We start from the raw sequence: 14,396 nt of genomic DNA, 5'->3' as shown, positions 1-14,396 counted from the left end.
GTGGGATGTCCAGCCAGACCGAGGAGGGACTAGAATCAAAAGCACTGCTTCATCCCTAAATGGGACAGGAAATTTCATAATTGGGTCCTTTTTAAAATCTGTATTTTTACACAAATATATCGTGGAAAAGCAATGAATAGAAATAATATTTCAAAGAACAGAAAAGCCACTAGCTTCCTGTGATAAAACAGGTCAGGCGCGCTCTGGCCGTCTACAGCGAAGTTTTCAACTGAAAGTCAAAGTTACACCACATTGTTTCACTGTCTTCTCTAAGTGGAGGGGCAGAGCTCACCACGTCAATGGAAAACTAACTCCCTGTTCTCAGTAACTTAAATCAATAAGCCTAACCAAGTCAACAGTGGAAACAAATAAAACAAACATTCTTTTTACCTATGTCCTCCTGAGCCCAGTCGCCGGGTTTTAGTTCGCGAAGCTGCGTTGGAGAAAGGTACCACTGAAGTCCTGCATCTAAAGGGATGTCAGTGAATCTGGTGAATTTATTAATGGCAATCCATTCGTCTTCAACAAGGCCTGAGAGGCGTGGGAGGATGTAAAAGATAGTCTGAAAAGAAAATTGTAAAATCTAAATTTTTTCCCTTAAAAATAAATACATAACACGTTTAAAGTACAACTTATTATAACTAATGTATTCTCCCAAACTATCATATCTGATTAAATTACAAACTTTCTAGCTTGTAGCAATTCTCTCTATATATATTATCACCTTTTCTAAGAAAGTAGGGGGTTAATTTAGGAAATCCGTGAGAGCAGGCAGATTTTCCACTCTTGTGCTCCTACCTGTATGTAATAAACAAAATGCTCTTAATAAAAGCAAAAGTGTTTGAAATTAATCAGTACTGATGTTGGACAGCATTTGGAAAAATCTATGTATTGATCAAGTTCAAGCTCTTTTGATGCCAAATCCTCACTTTCACGACTATTAGACAAATTCAGGATATGAATTTTGCCTTGACCGTGTATTAGCTGTAGGATGTCAGGCAAGCCATTTAGCCTTTCTTGGCTTCAACGTCCACGCTTGTAAAATGTGGATGAAATCAGGTTCAAAGAGTAGGCGAAAGTGTTTTGTCAACTAAAAAGTGTGACAGCACTGTAAACTTATTTATTCATTACATACACAATCCTTTCCTTTTCTTACCTATGAAAACTGAGAACCAGAAAATCACCAAAGGAGAAAAGGCACATAAGAAGCAGAAGCATGAGTAATAGGCAATTTAAGAATGAAACTTACAACAACATGCAAGTTATCATAAGAGTCTTTAGAATGAATATGGTTTTCTTCATGCAGTATCTGTAAATTTACGCTGGCAAAATGATTGCAACTGGATGTTTATTACGTAGGTACTAATATAGCTACAAACAGTTCTTGTGCACCATTATTTATTTACACATATAGCTATGATTCATGTCATTAATGGAGAATAAAATACATAAAACATGAGAGTGAGGCAAAGACAGGGCTGAAGGAAAGAGGAAAGCAAGGAACTTACTCCTGCTGGAAAACTGAATAGAAAGGTTGACTTAACACTAGGGAGTTACTAAAAGATTCCTTCAGAAAGATGTCAAGCAAAGCATTCTGGACACTAAAGGACACAGAACAGAGCATGTTAAAATATTTGAAAAATCCTGCACAAATTTTGCAATGAAGCAATAGGAAGTACACATTAATGTTCTATAATGAATATCACAACATACAGATCTGTATTTTTTAAAGGTCAGCTTAGTAGTAAGTAATCTACCAAAACATTTTGCTTATGCACAGTAGCTAAAGTGACTGAGACTTCCACGTTCTTTAGAGGAAAAGAACTAGGTCAAATGTTTTAATTCAAAGGCAGAACATTATAATTATTGTTGAAAAGGGGAGAAAATACGATTTATACAAATTTTAATACCATATTTAATTGATTTACATGCTAGTTGTAATAAACGTGTTTATGGTTCTTAAAATTATATAAGCACATTCGGTTACAGTCAGTGAAACTGCTATGCAATTTTAGTCACCCAGAACCTAGAAAATGCAGTTAACAAAAGAGTAGATCTTTTTGTTCTTTCGTTAAGAAAGGGCTTCATTACAACAAAATCTCACCTGCACAAATGTTCTCACTCATTTCCTTTTAGTGTCAGAACAGATTTCTGTTCAGAGTTAAATATTCCCCCTTCCAGTGTTTACAAGCCCGACACTGCCTGAGAAATAGAAAGTGAAAATGACTGGCCAGTTTTCACTGCTTAAGAGTGAAATGAAAGCAGGTCATCTGCATAAAGTGACAGAATTAAACTTAGCACTTGACAGTGTTAAGGTGAAGTTTGCAAGCAAGAGGGGGAGGGGGCGTTCACCTAATCATAACCTTCAACGTATGGCAGAAAGAGATCCGGAGTAATGACACGGTAGGGAACGTACGAATGATGTTCTCTGCTCACCTCCAGACAGTAATCCTTAAGTGGGTGAAATGTTGCAAAAAAGAAATGGTCCTGGATGCGCTGCCAATTCTTCTTGGCATTCCTAAGGATTAAAAATATGATATGAGGTACAGACAAGAGAAACAACTCCCGTAAAGGGGAAAAATCAATTAGATATCAGTTAGCTATCTTACAGAGGTACCGCAGAAGTTAGGATGAATGGAAAATTTTGTGAATTGTATCCTAAGATTTATACCCCCGTATCTCCAAGATCAACATATTTTTTTAATAAATACGTAAATTAGTCAAGAGTATATGTTAGATTTAGAATATTCAAGTCCAAAAAACGAAAAATCATATACCTATGACTGTTAAGAAAATGTTAATTGTTATGAGAATACTACTAATGCACTGAATTCAAACATCCCTTGAGGTATGAATTATCTAAATTTTTATATCTTTAATATTTAGATGTTATTTTCTTAAGAAATATTTTTAATAAGATGATTCAACCTTATTATTTTTTCCCAAATACAGAGTTTTAAGCAGCAAGTATGTAATATATCCTAATGAAAATACTATGATAACACCCAGGTTCAAAGGTATTTATCACTAAAATAAGGGTTTATATACCTGGATGTTTTTACTTTTAAATATGTTTTGTTTCCTCAATAATAATACATTAACCACAATACGGCATAGTAAAGCATGGAAGGCCATCATGTTATATAGTTTGATACAAAAGCTTAGGATAATGTTACCAATTGGATAATTCTATCGAAAATTCAGCTTCAGGTACATAGTACATTTTAAAACATATTCCCAAAATTTTACGTTTAGTATGTAACAAAGAAAGTTTCATCTTGGAATATAAATGCAATCAGCTCACCATAATATGAATGAGTTCTGTATTTTCAATGGCACTGACACTGCTCTGGGTACAGTGCCCTGCAAAGTGACAATAAGTGGGCAGCAGGAGAAGCGACCTGGATTCATCACAAACCAGCAATTTAAAAATTTCTAACAGCAGTGAATATGTAAGTGCTGTCATCCACTCTGGCTTATGTGTTGACCTTACACTTTAAAAGTATTTTTCCATAAATGGCAGTAACTGGGGGCATTTCCCAGATACAAAGTAAGTGATACAGCAAATAAAAACAGCAAGAAAATCACAGCATACTTCTAACATTTTAATAACTTTTGCCTGCGATGCCCTTCTGTGATCTGGAGCCTTTGTTTTACATAAAATTGGAGTTCTTGTAGTCCTTGCCCTTCTGGTTGCCTCCCATTGCCATAAAGGTCTGATTCTGGTGTATCTCGGACGTAGCTTTCTTTTTAGAGAAAGAGATTATTTCTTCTTCCAAAAGTCTCTTTTCTTCAAGTTTCATTCTCTCTTCTTGGTGAACTCTCTTAAGGTGCCCAAATTTGGCCTGCAGGTCTTTCAGCTTCTTTCCATATGGCTTTTTTCTCCTTTCCTCGCTGCACAAACATCTGTTTCATTTCTTCTTCCTTCTTCTGACAGTCACCATAAAACTTGTGTCTTTTGGCTTCGTAGGTCTCTTGAAGACAGAGCGGCTTATTTCTGGGCCCACATCAGCAAAGCCCATTTCCTCCTGTTTGCAATGCATGTAGAGTTCACAGTGCCTGGTGTGGGTCTATTCTCGCAGATCCTCCACGACTGTACAAATGAGCATTTCCTGGAGCGTTATAAAGTCACAGTGGTTTTCATTTTCCACTTGGACAACACCCCAAGGGTATTGGGAAGCTTTGGCCATCTCATTTCCAACTTTTATCTCATCCATACCTCCGACAACAGCAGAAGGCAAGTGTCCATTCATTTAAGCGTTGATTTTAGCAACAGTTTCCTCATCTGTTGGGAACTGGTGTATCTGGACGCCACTGCTGACCAATTCACTCGTGAGCTTGCTCTTACACTTCCGTAATTTGGTTTTAGAAATTGCATCTGCTTTGGCAATGCTGGTATAATGTTCATCTTGCTGTCTTCGTGGTCACAAGATCCAGTGTCTTCAGAGAGTGGCCTGTGGTGAGAAGAAGTGGAGGCACGCAGGGATACGAGAACTGTGGCAGTCAGAGGACACATCACCTCCAGTGCTTCTTGGAGCTGGGCCTCAAATTGAGCATCAGCTATTGGTTGGTAGCTCTTGTCTTTGTTCATTTGGTCACCAAATCCCACTGTATTCACAATGGTCATTTTCAATCAAACATTACTTTCTTGGAGTTCATATGTCTGAGCATTAAGTCTAGCATGCATAAAAATGTGAGGATTCATGGTTTTCAGAATTAGTATTACACAATGTATCCATCAGCATTGCTTTTCCAATTCCAGTCTTCCCAACACAGGATATTAAAACAGAAGCTTGCTGAATGGATCTATTGACCAGTTTATCAGGCAAATTCTCAAAACCAACATGGGCAGACATAGCTAAAGATGAATTTTTTTTTTCTTTTTTTGTCTCTGCTCATCATCAGATACTTGGGAGGACACACAAGTTTGCCATGGGAGACTGAAAGAGCAAGTGGCAGCCACCTCAGAGGTCAGGGTCAGGAGCGGAAGCTGCCCAAGCAGGCGGAAGTCCAGCAAAGCCAGCATCTCAACCCGGCCCCCCAGAAATGCCAAGATCAACATACTTTAAAAACTGACACTAAATTTGACCTTTTGAAATGCAACTCAAAGACAGACAAAGAAATTAAATAACTCGCAGAGCCGTACAACAAGCAGTGATACAACAAGAACGAAACCAGGGCTGCACAGAGGGTGGGTACTGATCTGCAGGTGTGCGGAGGGAGGCCTGGGCTCCAGCCCACGTGACCGTCAGCCGACAAACGGCGGTGGGAAGACACCACAGAACAGCCCACCAGACACGTGACTTCAAAACGCTTGGGAAACAGAATTCTAAAAGGGACTACCTAACCCTACACTGGGTTGAATCCCTAAGTGTCTGGCAGTAAAGACATTGTTTTTCTGGAGAGAAAACCATTATCTAAGTCACTTTTTCTACTCTGAAGATTCACAACACTGCCCACTATTACAAATTTTCATAAACCAAACAAATTTAATGTGAGTAGGTTTTAAATTCTTAACACATTTGTCAAGTTTTAAAGGGTAAAAGAGGTAGGGATAAAAATTACAACATGCCCGGCAGGTTTGTTTAAATTCATGATCAACAAGCCAAAAGCTAAGGAAGCAATTTCAAGACATTTCCCTGGCAAGGTCACGTGCTGTGGCCAGTGTATCTTCACTCCCGAAGTTCCCAGCTCTCTCCTCACTGCTCACTGGCAGACGGCCATGCCTCACGTCTCACAGCGGTCTTCTCAGTCAGATGCCTCGATGAGAGCTTTCGTCTCCTGCCACCTCCACACAACCTGTCCTTTTCTCTTTGCTTTCTCTAGTCCTCTCCAAAGGACAGCACCCAAGTGTGTGCCCTAGACCTCACCCCGTGGCTTCTGCTCCATGCCCCTCCTTTGGAATCTCCCAGTTTTCTCTAGACTAGCCTCTCCTTCAGCCCACTCGAAAGGGCTGTATGTCCAATCTTCAGAAACAAAACAAAAACTTTACTAAAGCGTCCATTCGAGGGGACTCAGGAGGAACTTAAGGCACAGCAACACAATGGAAACCCCATTTACGGAAGTAGCAGCTTTGGTCGGGGAGAGAGGAAGGGAGGGGTCAGGAGACAGTGTTGTCCACGTGATACCTTTCTGCACTGTTCCATTTCCTAACCATGAATGCCCATTAAAAAACAATTAATGTCACCAAAATAAAAGTCCTCTGACAGCACATCCACCACTAACTACTGTTCTTTCCACCACACTTTACACAGAAATTTGTGGAGAATTATCTGCACAACTTGGCTGTTTTACCTTCCTCTTCACCCATTTTTTAAAAATTAAAGACATGAAGTATTTCAAATATTCAAGTGAAGAAAATAACAGACACCTAGGAACCTATCACCAGATTTAACAAGTGTCAGTCCGTTGTCCCATCCACTCTGCCCCATTCCAACTTGGCTGCGCCCACCAACCTCACGACGGAAATTGCTCTTGCTAAGTCCAGTGGGGGCCTTCAGGCCCTTATTCGCCTAACCGCCAACCCCCACTAACCTCGTGCTAATCTTCTTCACAACTGTGCTCCCTCTTGCCCACGTCTGATCTGCTCCTCACGCTTTTACAAATGCAAAGCAAACAGGATGATGTTGCTCTGGAGCTTCAGCTCTTCACTGGCTTCCCAGTCACGCCTCGAAGCCCACCGCCCGGCCTCCGCAGTCTTCCCGCTGCTCCTCACTCGGTGACCCCAGGGTCACCCCTCAGGCACCACTCGGCCCACCGCCTGCTCCCAGCGCTGGGAGCACATATGCACATTCCAGCTCTGGGCATTGCCAAGAGCGGTCGTCCGTCAAGAAATCAGTTCTTCATTCTGCATTTGCCTGCTTCCTGCTCATCCTGTAGATTGTAACTTAAACTAAACCACTCAGACTCAATAGTCTGTATTTTCTCCCCACAAGCTCAACTTGTTCATTGGAGGACTTACCATGATTTCAACCTTGTTTTTTTTTTTTTTTAAAGATTTTATTGGGGAAGGGGAACAGGACTTTGTATTGGGGAACAGTGTATACTTCTAGGACTTTCTTCCGAGTAGAGTTGTTGTCCTTTCAGTCTTAGTTGTGGAGGGCGCAGCTCAGCTCCAGGTCCAGTTGTCGTTGCTAGTTTCAGAGGGCACAGCCCACCATCTCTTGCGGGAGTCGAACCAGCAACCTTGTGGTTGAGAGGACGCTCTCCAACCAACTGAGCCATCCGGGAGCTCAGCGGCAGCTCAGCTCAAGGTGCCGTATTCAATCTTAGTTGCAGGGGCGCTGCCCACCATCCCTTGCGGGACTCAAGGAATTGAACTGGCAACCTTGTGGTTGAGAGCCCACTGGCCCATGTGGGAATTGAACCGGCAGCCTTCGGAGTTAGGAGCACGGAGCTCCAACCACCTGAACCACCGGGCCGGCCCCTCAACCTTGTTTTGATTTCTGTGATTATTTATCTGACGTCTGTCTCCCCCGACTGTGGGCTCCTTGAACACAGAAGCGTCACCTGCCTGCCTGTCGTGACCCCAGCACTCAGCCTGTGTCTGTCACAAAGCCAGTGCTGAGGGGTGTGCTTAGCAAGCAGAGATGGCTTACCACCAGGATTACTTATTCTGATTAGTTGCATCTCCTACCTCGTGCGGGTTTTAATAAGGACAAGTTATTGCTCAAAAGGGTGTTTTATTGCTTAACAAAAATATATGTCAAATATATGGTGCCTGAAGGAGATTTGACTTTGGGTGGTGCACACACAATGCGATATACAGATGATATATTACAGAATTGTATGCTTGAAACCTATATAATTTTATTAGCCAGTGTTACCTCAATACATTTAATAAAATTTAAAAAAATATATGAGCTGAGCCAACTGTGTTTTAGAAATCAAAACACAGCTGTGAAGACTTTTAAAACAGAATCAACAACCAACTAAAACACCTCAGTAGCAAACAACAAGTCATGATTTGACCTAACATGCAAATCCTATCTGCCTGGTAAAAACTCAGTTCACATTAAGGAAAGGCTGCGAGTCCATGGATCAACTGTAACCTGTGTCCTGGTGGCTGATCTCTACGTGACAAACACAAGCAGCACAGGGTTCCCAGGGTGTGTTCTATTAAAATATTAATGTCATTTCACTAAATTGTACATTAAAGTATGATTAAGAACAACTTTTGCAGTTTGACCTACTACGAAATAATACAAATGGCTAATATAATGAAAAATATTAATGTTCAAATCTACTCATGTAAATACTCAGCCAGCTATTCACCAGATAATTGATAAGTGTGTAAATACCCAAACACCCAGAAGGAAGGCAACAGTTGAGATCACTTGAAAAAGGTCGAGAATCTACTTGACAGAATACACCTGGGAAGTTAGGAATCCTAGGCAACGCTATGGGGAGTCAGCCATTTGAATGGCTTTGTAGGGACCATGCAGGAGGCGGGTTTCCAGCACAGGGAGCTCTGCACGTGGAACAAGGGGACTTGCCCTTCCTCACTCCTCATCTATAACCTGTGCCGCCGCCCCTCCCATTCTCTTCCCTGTTCTACCCCATGGGTATATCTTAGTTTTGATATTTGAACTGAGTACCGTGTTTCCCTGAAAAAAATAAGACCTAGCCGGACCATCAGCTCTAATGCATCTTTTGAAATAAAAATTAATCTAAGACCCAGTCTTATTTTACTATAAGATCGGGACAATATAATTAATATAATTAATATAATACATGATGTGATATATGACATGATATAATACAATACCCAGTCTTATATTAATTTTTGCTCCAAAAGACGCATTAGAGCTGATGGTCCGGCTAGGTCTTATTTTTGGGGAAACACGGTATCTTTCTCCTGAGCCCCCCAAACCTCCCTTACTCACTGATCACCCCAATGCCTCTTTTCAACAAGTGTATCGAAAGGCAAGGCAGGTAGAGGGTTATAAAGTGGTTTGTGACTATGGACGCACCTTGGCTGTGTCACCATGTGAAGTTTTGTCATGACTCAGAAATCGTGTTATTTGTGCCGTGTGTGAACTTGATGGTCAAGGCAAAGACCTGATACCTTACTGATTTTCCAAACACTATTCCATAGGCCTAATATGCTGCTTCCAACCTCTGAACATTTCTATACATTAGTAAGTGCTTTTGAACTTCTAAAGAAAACCCTTTTATGTTCATTGATACTGCCTGGGTCTCTGAAATGTATAAAAATCCTGGCATTCCTGGATAGTGATAATCAATAATAAAAAAGTAAAACAACACGAGGGAGTAAAATGAGAGTTCTGGGCTTACTTACCCCACTCCATGCATGTTTTCCACTTGATTAAGACTGGATTCAACAATGGAAGTCAAAGCACCAAATTCTTCAATATGCCACATTTTACACACGCTCCAGATTTTCTTAAGAGCAACCAGCGCGTACAATCGAACACTGAAATTGGGATGGAAACACCACTGCAGCACAGCAGAAAGGGCTTGCTTCAGAGTTAATTTCTGCAAAAAATGGAGAATTCTTCAGATGTAAACGTGGACCATTTACCCCTGATCGTACGACTAAGAACAAGGTAAAGAAATAATTGGCGTGGTTCACAGCACACTTCAATTTACCAAAGTTTCTCTGAGGACAAATACAGTCTTAATAATTCTCTTTATTTCATTATTCAACATGTAATCAACATTTATCAAAGGTCACTATAGTGCCAGCAGGACGAGGACCGTGTTAGGAGGCATAAAAACACACACACACAACCATCGGACGTGACAAATGACCTTAACAAACGTCTGTAACTGAGCAGGGTAAAGTGGAGTGGCTACAGGAAGAAGGACAATTTTTGAGAAGAGGGACCAAGAAGGCTGAGGGTGACAGTAGATGAACATGTCAGAAAGTCAGAAAATGCAGTGTAGGGAAGAGAAAACCCATTTCCTTGGCCGGAAAGAAGGTCAACGAGAAAGGTCAGGAGCAGTAGAGGCAAACGGCAGCTTCCGAGTGATACACAGCCAAGTACTTAGTTCTAGTCTAGAAGCTGAAAACCAAGGCAGCTTAACCAACACAGCCAAAGTATCATTAGGAGATAATTTAAAAATTAAAACAGAAAAGAGAACGCTAGTAATTACTAACATGTTACAGTGCTGATAACTTCAGGAAGCACCCCCGTGATAACACTAAACATAGACTGTATGAGCTGGACCATGAACTGTACCACAAGCACTGTGCCCGGCATTTTACAGACGTTGGTTTCAATACACCCACCTTAACTGTGTAGGTTTCATCATCCCTAAATTACAAATTAGATAACGAACATGACAGAAGCAAACCTGAATAGTGTTAGTAAGAGGAAAGGCATCCTAAACATGACAGGTCCCAAACATTTCTCCCCAACCTACGTGGGGACGCCACTCCCCCCAACCCTGGCGGCCCAAGTAATCTCTGTCCCTCATCTATCCAGCTAATCCACCCCCAAGCTCTGCTCTTTCTCTTGACCACGTCCCTGTCATCTCTCTCTACTTGCCGTGTCCAAGCCACCACCGGGGCAGGTCACCGTGGTAGCACTCAGATCACACAGCTTCCTGACTGCGCTGCCTGTTCCCAGCTCTGCCCCACACAGGGCCCCTTTTACACACTGCACAACACACAGATCTGATACGTCAGTTCCTGCGTAACATTCTGCAGTGTCTCCCGATGCCGTTTGGATCAATTCCAAATTCCTTACATACTAAGCACTTACTACGTGTCACATGCCATTGGGGGGGGCAGTTTTAGAAATATGGATTCACTTGACCACATTTACACACCTAGTAGGAGGCGAGGCACAGATTTGAACCCAGGTCTGGCTCTGCGGTTCGCTGTTTCAGGCACTGTCACCTTGTCCAGGTGCTGGACCTGTACCCTCAGACTGGCCTCTCCACCTCCAATCAAACTGTCTTCCACGTCTTTGATGGTGCTGGCAGCCCTTCACCTGGCCCTTCTCCCTTCCCTTCTGTAGAGCTTTGTGCTGAACTGGAAGTCCCGCCTGCGGACCTGGGAGGCAGGGTCTGTTTCTGCCAGGAGCTTCCCCTCCGTGGCACATACCCCATCTGGGTCTTCATACCTCTCTAGACAGGTCTATACCTTGTTACCCCATCTCCAAGTCTACTACCATGCCCAGTGACAGGAAGCACTAAAAATATTCTGAAGGAATGGAATGGAATGGAAGCCTTGAACCCAAACTCTGACAGATATAAAGAAGAACCAAAGATGGGACAGCCACTATGGACAACAAACAGTACAGAGATTCCTCAAAACACTAAAAATAGAACTACCATACAACCCAGCAATCCCACTTCTGGGTATTTATCTGAAGAAATCCAAAACACTAATTTGAAAAGATATACACACCCCCATGTTCATCGCAACATTATTTACAATAGCCAAGATATGGACGCAACCTAAGCGCCCATCCACAGAGAAATGGATAAAGACGACTTGGTACATACATATAATGGAGTATTACTCAGCCATAAAATAGAATGAAATCTTACTATTTGCGACAACATGGATAGACTTTGAGGGTATTATGCTAAGTAAGTCAGACTGAGAAAGACAAATACTGTATGATCTCACTTATATGTGGAATCTGAAAACACAAAACAACAGAAAGAGACTCATAGAAACAGATCAAACTGACAGTTGCAGAGGGGTGGGGGTAGGAAGGATGGGTAAAAAAGGGGAGGAGGAATATAGTCCATAATAGTGTGACAGCTTTGCCTGGTGACAGATGATTACTAGTTAGTATGGTGGTCACCTTGTAAGACATATAAATATCAAACCACTGTATCGTGCACCTGAAGTTAATAAATATTGTCTACCAACTCTACTTAAATTAAAAGATGATCCTGAGAGGAGAGAAACTGACATTCAATGAGGACAAGGCTTGTTATTGTAAGGCTTAACCCTTACAATAATCCCTTGAAGTGTTCCCAGGCAGTGTTACGTGCACTTTACAGGAAAACTGAAGGATTAAAGTCCTAACACTTCCCGCACCCCCTTCAGAATTCTCACCAGTCTTTACATATCCTCAGTCAGTGCTTTATTCAGCTTCTCTTAGTTTTAACTAACGTCCTTTCCCTGTCCCATGATCCCATGCAGGACATGATTCATTTAGTCGCCATGTCCCGTTATCCTCCTCTTGGCTGTGACAGTTTCTCAAACTTTCCTTGGTTTTGATGAAGCTTGTTTTGAGAAGTGGTCATGGATTGTGTAGACTATTCCTCGGTTGGGTTTGGGTGTTTTTCTCCTGATTAGCCTGGGGCGATGGTGTTTGGGAGGGAGAACCCAGAGGTGAGTTTTCCTCACATCACGTTGAGGGTACTTTTGATCAGTGTGACTCACCACCGGGCAGGTCTCCCCACTGTGACGTCACCCCTCCCCCTTCCACACTCCACTCTCTGGAAGGACGTTCCTAGTGCAGCCCTCACTTAAGAGTAGGGGGTTTGTTCCCCTCCGTAAGGGCGCCGTAGCTACATAAATTATTTGGAATTCTGCACAGATTTGTCGGCTCTCGCATTTATTTATTTATTCACTCATTTGTTTTTATCAGTCTGGACTCATGGATATTTACTTTATACTTTGGGTTGTAATCCAATATTACTTTGTTCCTCAAGTTGTTTCAGCTTTAGCCATTGGGAGCTCTTTTCACTTGGCTCCCATGTGCCTCTGCACACCCATCTGACATCTGTGTGTGCGTGCGTGTGCATGCGTGTGTGTGTGTGTGTGTGTGTAAAGCATTTCCTGAATTTCTGATACTATAAGATGCTCCAGGCTTACCCTGTATATTTCCTGCCCCAGTTCTAGAATCTGCCATTTCTCCAAGGAGCCTGGTTCCTTTATTAGAGAATGGTATTAGAAACCAAGACCTGGGCGCTAGGTGTTTATTACTTATAAGTGAAAGAAGTCTACGGTAATTCTCAGAGGGGAACACACTCCTGTGAGTCCTCCGTAAGTCGCTGGTACGGCCTGTGCTCGTCTGCCTGGCCCGGCTGAGACATAGAACCTTCCAGGACTTGAGCACAGATCTATTGCTCCCCCTATAGTTGCTCACAAGGTTCATACACACCGGACAAGCGGGCAGGACAGGACCCGGTGATGAGTATGGTGAAGCAGGGTTTTCCCCCTTTTCATTTAATTTCCATACAACAGATAGAGCTCTGACCTCTGTCCTGTCTGAAAACAGTTTTGAATCTTATCTGACCACTCCACATAAATCCCATACACAGGTTAAGTAACAAAGGAACATACTCTGAAGAAAATGGAAACTCTTAAATGACTGTTTTCAAGAAATCTTTAAACAAAAACGCATTAAATAACAATGAACTTTACAAATTGGAAATAGAGAGACTAACAAAGTAGTTTGGTCTTTACTTAAGTATCTCGATTTAGACTTTTTTCCCAAGAAGATGTTAAAATTGAGATTACTATTCCATTAATCAGCATTGGTTTTTTGGATGTTTTGAAAATTAAAAATAAACCTAAAATATCTAATATACAGCAAGTACAAAAAGGGCTCAATGGAAAAAATAACATGATATTTATACCCGATGTAACATCTTCTAAATATCTTCTAAGAAGAACTGACTTTCAGAACTTGTCGAAAATATTCTTGAGCTATGTCATTCACCCTGCAATAGTACGGTTGATCTGTCTTACTCTCTCAATAGATTGTAAGTAAATCTCTTTCCTGTATGTATTTAAAATAAAAAGATAACAGTTGATGTTATCTGATGCTAGAGCTTTCTTGATCTTACCAGGTGTTAACAGTTTTCACGTAACTATAACACACTGCCATCTAGCTGACAGACACTGTTAGACATCAATTTTAAGATACTATGATTTTAGAGGTTAAAATGTGGTAGGGAGAAAGGGCTATCTTAGGATTGATGAAATAGGCTAACAACTAAATTTCATTGTTATCACTGTTAAAAATAAGAATACTTTGAATAATTCTGGGAAACCTTTTGCCCCATATATTTTTATTTTATTTTCAACTGGAAACAACACTTCTTATTTCATACATTACGTTTTCCCTTAAAGTTTACAACATATCAGTATTTTCTTCTCTAGATTCATTAACACAGACTCTTGCTCTAAATCTTACAAATTTTCCTAAATTCTTGACAGCTGCCATAGTGATTAGCCAGAATTAGCTAAGATCGCTACTTATCTGTGTGGTAAACCACTAGGGAAATTGCTCTCAACCTGAGAAAGACCTGGCCTTCACACTCCAAAAGATGACAGTCATTTTGTATCAACCTTCAATTGCCGAACAGCTTAATACTCTGACCATAAGTTTCTTTGCACGACCATTTGTTAAATAACTATGTGAAGGAACAGTTAGATGCAGTCAGGGAAGTCCTAT

General features: G+C 41.3%; 1 protein-coding gene and 1 pseudogene across 5 annotated transcripts in view; both read right to left on the bottom strand.

Annotated features, from left to right (window-relative positions):
• TARBP1 (TAR (HIV-1) RNA binding protein 1) overlaps positions 1-14,396 on the bottom strand; it is a 72,322-nt gene that overhangs the window by 4,667 nt on the left and 53,259 nt on the right. For 3 of the 5 annotated variants that reach the window (XM_033099561.1, XM_033099559.1, XM_033099560.1), the window contains 3 exons: positions 9,302-9,498; positions 2,437-2,518; positions 391-562 (listed from right to left, as the gene is read on the bottom strand). In XM_033099561.1, the coding sequence (XP_032955452.1) occupies positions 391-562; positions 2,437-2,518; positions 9,302-9,498 (451 nt within the window). Of the gene's footprint in view, positions 1-390; positions 563-1,508; positions 1,602-2,104; positions 2,203-2,436; positions 2,519-9,301; positions 9,499-14,396 lie in introns of those variants that run through there. The other 2 variants (XR_004422247.1, XR_004422248.1) reach the window with 2 other exon arrangements.
• LOC117018525 (septin-10-like) lies at positions 3,071-7,047 on the bottom strand (annotated as a pseudogene).

This window comes from Rhinolophus ferrumequinum, chromosome 27 (genome assembly GCF_004115265.2).
Source record: "Rhinolophus ferrumequinum isolate MPI-CBG mRhiFer1 chromosome 27, mRhiFer1_v1.p, whole genome shotgun sequence".
Lineage (NCBI taxonomy): Eukaryota > Metazoa > Chordata > Mammalia > Chiroptera > Rhinolophidae > Rhinolophus > Rhinolophus ferrumequinum.
Note: the sequence above shows the minus strand (reverse complement) of the source record. Positions and strands in the feature narration are given on the sequence as shown.